Source organism: Ambystoma mexicanum, chromosome 4q (assembly GCF_040938575.1).
Source record: "Ambystoma mexicanum isolate Mex_15411 chromosome 4q, UKY_AmexF1_1, whole genome shotgun sequence".
In the NCBI taxonomy this organism is placed as follows: Eukaryota; Metazoa; Chordata; class Amphibia; order Caudata; family Ambystomatidae; genus Ambystoma; species Ambystoma mexicanum.
This window is the reverse complement of record NC_090928.1, coordinates 86,025,031-86,038,300: the sequence shown is the minus strand read 5'-3', so window position 1 is coordinate 86,038,300 and position 13,270 is coordinate 86,025,031. Positions and strand designations below refer to the sequence as shown.

Genomic DNA, 13,270 nt, shown 5'->3' with positions numbered 1-13,270 from the left:
CATTTATTTACTGACTGTCCAGGACTATATGAGCTCTATATCAAAGGCTATTTTAACAGTAGACATCAATTGGAAAATGTTAACTCGGACCAAATATAGTTTTTTTTTATATTCTGGTAGCAGTACAATGTTGAATTTTACTATGTACCATATTTGGTTGAAGATTGGAAAAAAAATGAGTGACATGTCAATGGTTTGTTGAAATGTGGTAAGAACTTTAACTTGTCTTCTTTTGTATTGTTTGTTTTAAGATGAATGAACGTTTTATTGTAATGTATCTTTTTTAGAAGATTGTAATATGGAATATGGCTTGGAGAGATTTTAGTGGTTAAATATGAATTGAATATGAATTGTACTAAGTTTTGATTTTTGTGTTACTATATTTTGAATGTTAGTGTTAAAAGATTTTTTTAACCATACAACACGTTATTAAAAATATACAAATTTAGATTGAAATCAATGATCATACATTTATTGCCGCTGACTTCATATCTTTAGAAAACATTCAAATTAATTCGAGAAGGATTGGATGAAATGATTGAAGAATACACAGTTAACTTATTGAAAAACAAGATTAGGTGGAGTGTCTGTAATAATGCCACTAAAGAATAAGTTATTACCCAACCTTGCACCGGCAAACGCATTCAAATTAATTGTTATGCCACATGTTTCAACAGAATACACAGTATATGCCTTGAATTGTCACTACAGGATTTTTGTATGTCAGACAAACATTATGGCTAATCAAATTTTAATTGTACTCTATGGTACTAGAAATCATACAAAGCATCCTAGAAGAGGAGAAAGCCTGATATTACTGGAACATAGAGAGAAGTAATGGATTTATTAACTATGAAGTCTGATTTCCTAAGGACATGAATGAACAGTTAAATTAGTCTTGTTTTTCTTTTTTTAAATAAAAGATTGACTCGCGATTTGTGATTCATAATATCATTAAAGCAGCACAAGCAACACAGGCCAGTTCAATTACATGTGCGTTAATGAGCAACCTTAAAGTTGAGCATGGGATTGTATTGTGGATAGTTTTTGTAACTGTGTGACAGAATTTTTGAATTTGACGAACAATCACTTGTTCAGTAGGCTGAGCACAAAACATGATACACCTTTGTTCACCCTCACCAGGTTTTATTTAAAAGAACTCAAGTGATTTTGGGTCCATTGACACACATTGTTTAGTCATGGGTTTCAGAAACATATTGACTAGTACTTTATGCTTTTCTGTTTATCAATATCATTAATTTCACAATGAGAGTTCCATTGAATTCTTAGAATTATTTAGTGATGTAAATGTTTTAATGAAGCCACAAGTTCGTTTTTTGTGTGAGCTTAAAGTACCTTGAAGCTCATTACTGGATTAAGTAATGTGTTTATTAAGCGTAAGGGAATTTAGTAACTAAGCAGAGCATCAGCATAAGTAATCGCAGAACTGATTCGAGTGGGCCATAAAGTTCGAACAGATCTTACTTACTGGGTATTTATCTGAATGATAACGTGCATAGAGGATAATCATTATTACCTTCACTGTGAGACTAAAGCGAGTTGCTCCGCTTTCATTAATGTAAATAAACTCTGTAGACACCAGGTATTTGGCACATAGTGTTTACTGACATGCGGGATTGACAAGCTGTTAAGTAGGTAGTTAGCAAAAGAAATAGCACTAAACACACAGTTGAGAGTGTATCATTGTTACACGGTTAGAGCCTGTGTTTGACACAATATACCATAACTGATAGACTATTCGGACCATTCAAAACATTCTTTCAGATAAGCATTCATTTTAATTTGCGATTAAGGAGTAATTATTTTGTACCAGTGTTTAATTCTCCATTTCGAATTTTGCCTTAGAAAAAGGTTTGTGCGCATGTTTTCCAGCACATTGGAAGAGAATATTTTTTCCCAAAACGTTTTGAATTGCAGAAGTCAGAACACTGATTGAAAAGGGTTATCAAATGCGCAGTCATTGATAATACCAAAGCGTTAAAGTAATAGACCAAAAATACCATCATTAACAAAGATTGCAGGATTTTTCAGCATTTGTATTTCCATACACTGAATGAAAGGGAGTGTGGGAGCTTGGAACAGATTAAGGTGCATTTAACTATCACCTTTAAAAAACCAGGTCTCACACTAACAGCAGCAGACACACGTGCACTTATTACGATCAAATCTGGAACATAGAGACAGACAGTGTGCCATGATGTCGTCCAATGGAGTACTAGGTGTAATGACTTTTAGAAGATGCAGGGGGCCCGAGGAAGATCTGTGTGGGAGATATGGGTCAGAGTTGCCAAAAAGAAGTAAGTCTGGAATAAATCAAAACAGAACACGCAACCAGTAGCAGATGGGCTCAGGGAATAATGTGGTTCTCAGTTGTCATAAAGTGGAGTGCCATCAATGCAGGCCATACACAAAAAGATGTGAGTTAACAAAAGTGGATTTATTGTGAATGGATACAAAACAAAGGATATTTTCTCGGGGATTCAACTGTAAAAAAAAAAGTCCATGGGAAATCAAAGTTCTCTTGGTGAAACAGTCTTTCATGCTGTGGTTTGGTCCCTGATATAATTCCGTCCTCAGAGTCTAGGGCTGTAAATGACCCTATACTTGGTTCTTGGTTTCCTGGGTCTCTGTCAATTCTAGTCCTGGTTGATTAGCGCTCTAGAAATGGAGGCACGGGTCATGCCAGACTAAAACCAGAGGTCTCCACCCAGGGCCTCGCCACCTGCTCCAGTCTTTTCCGTGGCAGGACAACCTTTTCCTCTTCCCCATCTCCTAGCCCTTTCCTTATTCCTTGAAGCGCTGAGATTATCTCATACCTAAGGAGTTCACTAGCTCCTTACATCTGCTTTCTGTTAAAATCTCCTCTTCCACTGTGTTGATACATTGCCATGTCCTTGCTCCTCCTCCACTCCTCACTTGTCTCCCAGGCTTAGAGTGAACCTGATTCTCCTCCACCTACAGTTCTATCTATTTCTCCTTCTCCTTTCTATTCTTAATGGTCAACTCCACCCCCTTCCCCTGGTTGCTGTTTTTTACCTCCTTGCTCCACCACAACCCTCTACCTGGCTTCCCCTCGCTATCTTTCTTCTGACCTTCTCATTCCAGTCTTTCCTCATCCTTTCTATCTTTCTCCCGCCAGCCTCCTACTCTGCTCTTCAGTTCAGCCTTTTCCTCCTGGATCTCCTTCCTCCAGCTTCTTGTATAATTCCATTCTCTCCAACCTCCCACACCCCTCTAACAGTCCCCATGCCTTATATGGGGCATAACCACACCTCCAAGGATCCCCCTTGACATAACAGATTCAGGTGTGCAGGTTTTCCCGCTCCACCATATGATTGGTTAAGCATTGTTGTTCTGCTTTGTAAGTTGGAAACTCTGGAAGGAGCAAACCAACAATAACAACAACTTACTAAACTCATTGGGGTTTGTCTTACATGGCCCCATTGGGTATTATATCCCTCTCTGCACTGAGCAACCACGCATCTTCTAGATCAGACTGCACCCACCCGCCGCCTATCGCTTCATAAATGGCAACACAGTCTCCTGTCTGGCTCGAACCATAGTTCGCGCTTTATAAATCCTAAATAAATAAATAAATTACACAGTCGGGGCAGAGATCATCTGGAAAACATTGCTCGCCAATAGGCATTCATGGCCCTCCTTTTCTGTCACTGACTCCTGGTGATATACCACATCTTTGAAACACACAGATGACCTCTTAGGAATACTCAGAGACCTTTAAGGGGCAGGTGCATACCCATGACAAGCAATTCATGGCTTCCAGTAACTAGGTTCATGGTCAGTGAATAGCCAAAGTAAAATAAATGAAAATAAGCCAATAAGCAGCATGTTTCCAGTGCTCCTTGTGATTCTGTGAGCTGCTATGGCTTTATGCCATGGGTGGCTATTGCTATTCTGCCTGAATATAATGTTTCAAGCTGGCATTGCTTCGCTGCAACTCGTTAGAATGGGACACGATAACATATGGTGAAATCACCAGAATAGGACAAAATACAAGTGAGAGGTACATTTCAAAAAGTGGAAAGGTCTACACGGAATTCACCTGGCCAACCTGTTACATGATTGGATAAAGACATTAATTGAGAGGAGGGTTAACACGACTTCATTCAAAAAGTGTTTAATGAAATGTCTGGTATGGCTGGAAAGCTTTGCTACTTGCCTGTACTGCATTTTACTGAATGTGGGGTAACCATTTGCAGACAGTATTTCAAGTGACGTATTTAAAATGCATATACATGTTTCCATACAGGGTGTGGTAAGATACCCTTTAGATTGTCTATAGGTATTGTTTCTCTTAGAGTGACTTCCCTTTCCTCTGCACCTGAGAGACAAAGGGCTGTGATTTTCTGCAGTAATTTCACATTTATAGCAGCTTGAGTGATGTGGCACGAGGGAGGCCATTCCTTCCTGTTCACTAATATTTTGCATTTCAGATTGCGTCACCTGAGCAGCCTGATGCAGCACATTCTAACCTTCGTTGCGTTTTCTTTCTCCTAGGAATACTCCTACTTTTAAGTCCTTTGAGGAGAGGGTTGAGAGTACAGTCACCACTCTTAAGGTAAGACTAAATTATTGGTGAGTAGAGACTAGCTACATATGTATCTAAGTGCTTGCATGCGCTCAAATGAATTTAATAGCATTGTCTATCCTGTATATTCCTGATGTGATCAGGAAGTAGGTGCAGCACGCAGGCTGGCGCAAGCCACAAGTACTATGGAGGAGGTAGCCTATTCGTCCAGTGCTCTTAGTTACTGTTCCGGAGTCAGATGGCGTCATTGAAATAGGAATGGTGCCCCTGCTGGACATCCTTCAGCAGCTTCGAAGGACCAGCTGATACACAGGGAGCACCCACTCAGCGGATACGGCCAGGGTTCCATGCATCTTCCCACTCGTGACACCATTCCCACTCTGTCACTCATGTCCTCGTTCACTCTGTAGACACAACACAATGCATTTAGACTGGACAGAGAAAGCCACAATACACCAAGTGGGGACACAGAAGCATTATTTCTCTACCAGCCAAGAAACATGACAACACACTGTGGTGGTGGTGGATTATAAAGAACATTTGTTGAAACTGCACCTGCAATAGCTTTGATGGAAAATGCATTTCTTCCAACAAAGATAAACAAAACCAATACTGAACATTAACTCACAAGCCTAAATGCATAAGAATTAATTCCAGGTCTTCTCCTGGACATAAGGATAAGGAAGTGCAAAACTTTGAATTGAAAGAAACCCATCTGACCGGTACACTGAATATAGGCTAAGCAGCGGCTGCCACCCTGCTAGTATCCCTGAATATAGGCTAAGCATGGGTTGCCCCCCTGCTAGTATTCATGACTATAGGCTAAGCATAGGTCACCACCCTGCTAGTATGCCAGAATATAGTGTAAGCATAGGCTGGCTAGCCGATAATATACCTGACTGTAGACTAAGCATAGGCTGGCCCCTGCTAGTATACCAAAATATAGGCTAAGCATAGATTGGCCCCTGCTAATATACCTGACTATAGGCTAAGCACAGACTGGCCCCCTGCTACTCCCAAAAGATGCATATGATCACTGCTCATAGTACAGTTCCAAATAAGCAGTGAATAAATATGGTGTGGCTTTTGATAGTTAAGGCTAGCACTGCCTGTAAGACATGTCCAGCAGCAGCAAAATGGATTTAAGAAGAAGAAACACTCACAGCATGCTCTCTGCTCTTACACTGCACGATGATGGTGTTTATCTTCCCACAGAATTAAGGGTTATTGTTGCAATATTGGCATGGAAGGACTGGAAAAGACACAACAAGGGTCTGTAGTAGTCAAAGATGCATTCTTCTGGTGTCTCATGTATGCTCTGGGATTTATCTTCGCTTGTCAGCTGAGCTGCTGTCTTCTGAAATCTTTGCATCGGTGACATTGATTTTTGAAGAAGGTCAACATAAAGGGGTGTTACAGATGCAGAGGCGCCCACTGACTGAGAGGTCCCACCATCATCTTCTGATGAGCCAGGGGAGGAGTGATACAACATCTCTGAATTAAATCATAAGTCAGCTCTGTGGTTTTACCAGTTCATTTCACGTTTAATCATTGCAGGGGGAATCTTGGTCCCGGTTAGAACAATTTGGTCTCAAGAGCTAATATCACTAGCCACTCTTGAAGTCCTCCCATGCCACCATCATGTCCGACGCCGCCTGCCTGGCAAGCAACGAAGATCAGCACTTGTGATGGAATCTTTGCCTCGTCGAGGTTCTTGAGCTCTAGAACCGTGCCCCAGATACCTGTTTAGGGACTCGGGAGAGATGGCAGAAGAGGGTACAGAGATCCATCAAGGTTGCAGATATTGTGACCTCTTCAGTGGTGCCAATTTTAGCGCATGAGTCTTCTGACCGTAATACATGAAGCTGGAGCCTGGAACTACTGAGCCCAGGGAAACATCAGTGTTGATGCTTAGGGCAAGGGCTTAACAGCCCCACAGTTTATTCATCCTAAGAGGGACACCAAGCACGGTTCAGTAGATCGGAGAGTTCCTTTGCTTTCGGCCACCTTGGAGTTCTACATTCCCCTCTCCAAGATATGCCTTTTTTAACAAGTGTGATGGACTTTCATAAACAACAATGCAGTTTGGGTTTAGAAGCCTAGTGCAATCAGTGTGTTGTACGCTGACTGTTACTAAGATGTAATCTTATTGGCACTATTTGCACTGAATATTCACAATTTCGAAGCTATTTTTTCTATATTTTGTTAGGAAGAAAAAAAACTTTAGGTTTAAAAAAAAGAAAATGGGCTATCGAGATGAGCAGGTCCATAAAAATGTGGCAAAAGGGCTAGAGGTGATTTTTGTTTTTAAATTTGAAGACCATTCAGATTACAGATCTCAGAGCATTGATTTGCAGTCCTGTGGTAATTCAGCGATGCAGAGAAATAGCCCCCAGAACAAGTAGAGTTATCGTCAGTAGCACCCTGAACTCGATGGCCACATCCCTGTATTTCCATCAGGTCGGCTTCCCGGTTTAGCATTAGAATTCCTTGGCCAGTTTTGCTGCCTGCATAAGGCATAACACACCTCTACATTCTATAAAGTATATGGTCATTTGCACAAGGTTTGTAAAATGAGTTAATGCAGCATCTAGAGAGTTGCAATTCTGTTCTCTGCATCAGTTATGCATTAGAGAAAAGATCATTTCTATTGAATGTACTAAGAGCATGATTAAACATGAAGGCAAAATTAGCAGGTTATTACATTTTACAATTGCGAAATAGTAGCCTTTCTGAATGTTATATGCATGATGCGACAAACCATTTCTTGTTACAGGGTTCCACGTGTTAATATCGCCGCAGAAATATCGCCATACAAGAATGCCGCTGTTTTTTTGCGGTGATATTACCCCATGGAACCGCCGGGGGACACCCCCGCAACCCTCATATTTTTTTTACAGGGAGCGAGGGACACCCCCCGCAACGCCCGCTCCCGTTTAAACCTAATATTAACCCCATGAAGAATATTGCCTATGTCATTTCCCGACTATATATATGGCGATACTATTGTTGGGGATAATATTACCTGGTACCCCTTACAGATACGGAGGAAGCTTTTCATTGTTAAAAACTGGTCATCTTAAAGGAATGATAAGTAGCCCATTTATTTTTACAAGTCACCACTGAATGATATATTGTGTTTTGGAAAAATGTATATCTTTCTTTTTAAAGGGGTGTTTGCTCGATGCTCACTGGAATCTATGTAGGATTCTTAGAAATGTGTCAAGGACTTTGTTCCTCATAAATCCATTTGTCAGTCTTCTGTGCCTTAGTCATGTTTCATACATTATCAAGGCTTGGTGTCAACCTCTGTTGTTTTACAGATGTCACAAAGTGAAAAAAAGCTAGGCCCTCACACCGCCCCGGCGCCACCTGACTCGCTACACTGTCCTCACTGCCACCCGGTACAGCTGTACCCATCCTCTGTGTCCGTCTGTATCCTATCCCCGCTGTATATCTGTCCTATTGTTACCTCTGAAATGCGCTCTGTTGTGTATCTTTATTGTTGTATACCTCTGCAAAGCGCTCGGATGCTTCTCAAAGCTAGGTCCGCACTCAGTAAATATAATAATAATAATAATATAATAATAATAATAATAATAAATAATAATAAAAGTGTGACGCAACACTTTGGGACAAAACATACACATGTATTAAGAAGTGTTGCATGAGTCGGTTAACAGAACTGAACACCTGTTTATTTGTTCACTGTTGTGTCACTTAGGAGTTTATTTAGCTTTCCCCACCATTCTTTTTTGGCTCTACTTTCCATTGTCTCGGGTCCTCTGAGACGCCTTGACTCTTAGGGAGACCCCTCTCCTGGGTGTCAGAGCCCTGCACGTGCATGCATGCTGAGCTAGGGTAAGGTCAGATGTTGAGACTGGGTGACCCCGGGATAAGCTCCCAAACATTACACCGGAGGGCTGGCCAGCAGAGGGTCTCTGCATAAATAATTGTCATGTTTCCTCCCCCTCCCTGTCTGGGAGTCCTGGCTCTAGCCACCATCACTCAATATGTGTCTATCTCCTCGATGAGTCACATCAGTCTCGTGCCAAAATGATGATTTCCTTTCACTTCCCGGCCTCTCTTGTCCACTGCTTCTCTTCTCCAACTCCTCCTGTGACTGTGTGGTACCTTACCACATGCTAAAATCGCTTCCCTGCTTAAACTCTTTGCTTTCAGGCTTGTAGCATACTGGCTCCGCCTCCTCAATTCCTCCACCTCCCTCTCTGATAGATTAGTTTCCTCCACCTTCTCATTCTCTAAACACCTTTTTTATTCTTCAGCCCTTTCATGAGGGTCTTCCTCAACTGCCTCTCCAATGATCCCCACCTGCTTTCTCCTGAGGTTTCGTCTAATCCTCAAGGGGCCCCTCCTCCCCCCTCTTCGTATTTCCTTCAATTGCCTCATTACTGCATTCAACCTCTCTCCTCCTGGTTTCTCCTCCAACCACCTTCTTAATTTACTCTTCTTCCAAGTATCTTCTCCAGGCACCTCTCAAAGGTACTCCTCCTCTCCCTTTTAACTCTTCCTCCACTTACCTCAGTCTTTCTGCTGTTCCTTCTTCCAACTCGTCCCTGTTCTCCACTTCACTCCTCCTCCGCTCCTTTCTTCCCACATCTTCCCAGCCTCCACGAATTTACTCCCCCTCATCCTCCTTCTCTGTCCAATCCCAACCCTTGCCAAAGATGTCTCCTTTTCAAAACACCCACACACCTCTAAAAAACGCTCACTAGTTATATTAGGGTGTGGCCCTCCCCTACAGGCCCTACCGTGCCTAGCCACTCTTAAATGTAGACCATAATTATATTTTAGATCTGGTTTGTTTAATCATGTCTGTTTATAGGATTTCTGCCCTCTAACTGTCTTGCCTCCAGATTAGCGACATTATGGTCTGTACCTTAATCAGGGCTCGCTTCCAGGTTGCATTCCCACTCGGCACCTTTCTGGAGCGGGAATGCTCCTTGGGATCTCCATGTTTCTGTTCTTCTCATGGTAGCGCTCAGTGTAAACTGAATTACGCAGAAATGTACCTGTGTATGCAATATTGCTAAATTCTAGCATTCTTGTGGCAATCCAGGTGTAGTAGACTGTTCTTTCTTGGTAACTGTGATATAGGGCCCGATTCACAGAAGCGTTTTATAATGGCGCATACGCTCTGTGAATCAGCCCCAGAGTGTCATCAGGGGTTGGTAGCGCCATTTAGAAATGTCCCATCCAAGGTGGAGGTCCCCCTTTTGACAGCATGGTTTCAAAACCATGATGCCACAGAGCTGCTTGATTTCAATCTCTCCATACTCATGTCACAAGCTGGATAATAGGGTGCAGGGGTGGACTGGCCCACAGGGAACTCTGGAGGTTTCCTGGTAGGCCCCTGCTCCCTGGGCTTCTTTTGTGCAGTATTTCCACATTTTCCTGTAGGAGAAAGGTGGTGCTTGCTGAAAATGTTTAATATGGGGCCACTTTGAACATTATTTCCAGGGCCTCTTTTGGTTCCCAGTCCACCCCGTAGTGTGATTCTCCTGTGCCCCTTTTTCCAACTCCTGATTATTTCTGAGTGTGGTAAACTCATCCGGTCTTCCTAGAATTCTCTCGGTTTATGCCTCTTTCACACGATATGTGCTTCTTAGGTCATAAAGCATCTAGCAGCCATTTTGGATTGTGTCCTCTCCAACACGCCAGCCAACTCCTGATCCTTTGCGTCTGTCTCTGATCCTGTGAGACGGCAGAAACCACAACAGAGATTCGGTAAACCTGCACCACAACTCCTGAGGCCTGGTGATTAACTAGCGTGTTACTAATATCAGCCACTCTGCAGTGTGGCTGATTGGCCACAGCGTGCATGATTACAGCCTATGCCCTGGGTAAGCACATTCACACTCATGCTCAGAATGTATGCCTGTAGAGTGCTGTAGAGTGCTGTAAAGACCGTGAACACACTTACTTATGGTTCAAAGGCTTATGGTTCAAAGGCAGCTTTTGGTGGGGAGGGGGGGGGGCTGGTGGAATAGGCCACCCGCAGGAGGTTGTGTGGCACACTGGGCTGGCACTGGGCACCAGGGGAGTGATGGGGAATGGGGGCGGCCTTCCCCTCGCCTCCACCCACCCTGGCTCTGTCACTGGTTCTATTCAGACAGTGTACAGCGGTGTTCTGCATTACCCCTTAATTGCATCTCTAGCTAAAACTAAATAAAAACAAGTAAAATGATGAATCTGTACGACTGGGTTCTGTGCATTAACGTTTCTTTTTATTTTGAGAATGGAGAGTTGAGATATTTGGACTCCCAATACAAAAACTGCATGTTTGCATAGGGGAAATGTATTGTCTGGCCCAGTGCAAAATTGTCTTGTACTGCTGCACATATTCCTTCCTGCAGACCTAGCTATTTGGCAGATGCGCTCACTAATCCTTGTGCTTTGCAAATATGTGTACCACAAAATGCATTTGACCTAGACCTACTGTATAGTGTATCATAGTCATTACGAATATTGTTTTCCAATGCAATGGTGTTCAGCCCTCAGCCAGAAACAAGGTTCCAACTTCTCCACTATAGTAGCCCGCGGCATGACCCAGACAAGCACAACATACGTTTCAGTGCATCTTTAAAAACACCATGGACTCTGGTTCTATTGACGAGAGCAAAGGTGACTGCTGTGCCTGAAAGCCGCTGTTTAAGAAAAAAATGAAAATAATCAAAAAAGAGCTCTCTTCCTTCGGGCTTACTAGAGCGGTACACATCAACCCCTTGAAACATTGATATCCCCTACTGTACAAATGAATCACGTGATGAGGCTGCACACAATCAGCAACATTATGGAATGGAAGTGGCCCTTTATAGCGCACCTCTGCCATTTTGTTGTCCTTGTTGGGCTTGGCTCTGCATGAAAAGAGAGGGCATTTATCTTGCAAAAAGGTACCATCCATTCGCAAAAACAAAGGGTAAATAGTGCAGAATCTCTACTATTTACAAGGACAAGGGGTAAATAGTGCAGAACCTCTGCTGTTTACAAGGATGAAGGGTAAATAGTGCAGAATCTCTACTATTGACAAGGACGAGGGGTAAATAGGGCAGAATCTTTGCTGTTTACAAGGATGATGTGTAAATATTGCAGAATCTCTGGTATTTACAAGGTTGAGGGGTAAATATTGCAGAATCCCTACTATTCGCAAGGATGAAGGGTAAATATTGCAGAATCTGTGAAGTGTTCAATGACAAGGGAACATTTTGCAGAATCTACTATTTACAAGGGTGAGGGGCAAATATTGCAGAATCTCTGCTATTAACCAGGACAATCGGTAAATATTGCAGAATCTCTGCTATTAACCAGGACAATCGGTAAATAGTGCAGCATCTCTGCTATTTTCAACGATGAGGGATAAATAGTGCAGAATCTCTGCTGTTTACATGAATGAGGGATAAATAGTGCCGAATCTCTGCAGTTTTCAATGACAAAGGGAAAATAGTGCAGAATCTACTATTTACAAGGGTGAGGGTAAATAGTGCAGAATCTCTGCTATTTACAACGATGAAGGGTAAACAGTGCAGAATCTCTACTGTTTACAAGGACGGGGGTAAATAGTGCAAAATCTCTGTTGTTTACAAGGACAAAGGTTAAATAGTTCAGAAGCTTTTTATTTGTAGAATTCCTGCAATTTACAAGCACAAAGTGAAAATATTGGAGACATTCAACTATTTCCCAGGACAAAAAGGCTAAATAGTGCAAACTCTGTACTATTGACTTGGACAAAGAGGAAATAGTGCAGAATCTCTGCTATTTACCAGCACAAAGGGTAAATAGTCCATCTACTCTATTATGTACAGTTGCAGCAGGGAAACCACTCTGACATGGTCTTATTGGTGAGCTAGTCAGCAATACCCATTCTGCTGATAAATAATGAATTCATGCTACAATTTACAATGACAAAGATTAAATAGTGCAGAATAGAGCAGAATCTCTACTACTTACCAGGATGGGTAAACAGTGCAAATTCTCGACTCTTAACAAGAACACCAGGGAGGCCCTCAGGGGGACCTTATAAAATATCTAGTCAGCACAACCGATTTTTCTACTGAACAGAGAGGTTTTGCTACTTTTACCCAGGCGAAGGGTACATAGTGCAGAATCTTTACGATTTACCAGGACGAATGTTAAATGTTAAAGGTATTTGTACCACGCACCGTCACCAACGGAATTGGTCTCCAGGTGCTCTGGCGGATCTGTAAACGATAAGGGGGGGTGGGTTAGTAAGGTGAAGAGGGAGTAGGATAGTGAGAGCAGTGGTGTTCTGTTGGCAGCTTCAACTCGGTATACACCGGATGCTGAGCTTTGGTGCGGGTATTGGATCGGTGTCGGTCCGCGTGTGCTGTTGCTCCGGCTTATGTGTTGTTGCAGTGTTGTGAAGTGCGTGCGGCTTGTGGTGCGAGAGATGGTTGTGTGAGTTTTTGAGTGAGATAAGTATGCAGAGTTTGAGGTTATATTGGTTAGTGGGTTACCTGACCTTTAGCATGCTAACATTCACAGTATTGACTAAGTGTGGCACTTGTTGGCCTTCACAATCCTATCTAGATGCGGCGCAGGCCACTGTTCAGAATTCTATCTAGGTGTGGACATGCTAATGTTCACAGTCTACCTAAGGATAAATAGTGCATATTCCCTGCTATTGACAAGGACACCATGGGATCAGATCTGCATGTGCTT

At 42.5% G+C, this 13,270-nt stretch overlaps 1 protein-coding gene across 5 annotated transcripts in view; it reads left to right on the top strand.

Annotated features, from left to right (window-relative positions):
- The window catches only part of TPD52L1 (TPD52 like 1), a 1,079,922-nt gene that overhangs the window by 1,028,579 nt on the left and 38,073 nt on the right, over positions 1-13,270 (top strand). For all 5 annotated transcript variants that reach the window (XM_069607517.1, XM_069607515.1, XM_069607519.1 and 2 more), the window contains one exon: positions 4,540-4,600. In XM_069607517.1, the coding sequence (XP_069463618.1) occupies positions 4,540-4,600 (61 nt within the window). The remainder of the gene's footprint in view (positions 1-4,539; positions 4,601-13,270) is intronic.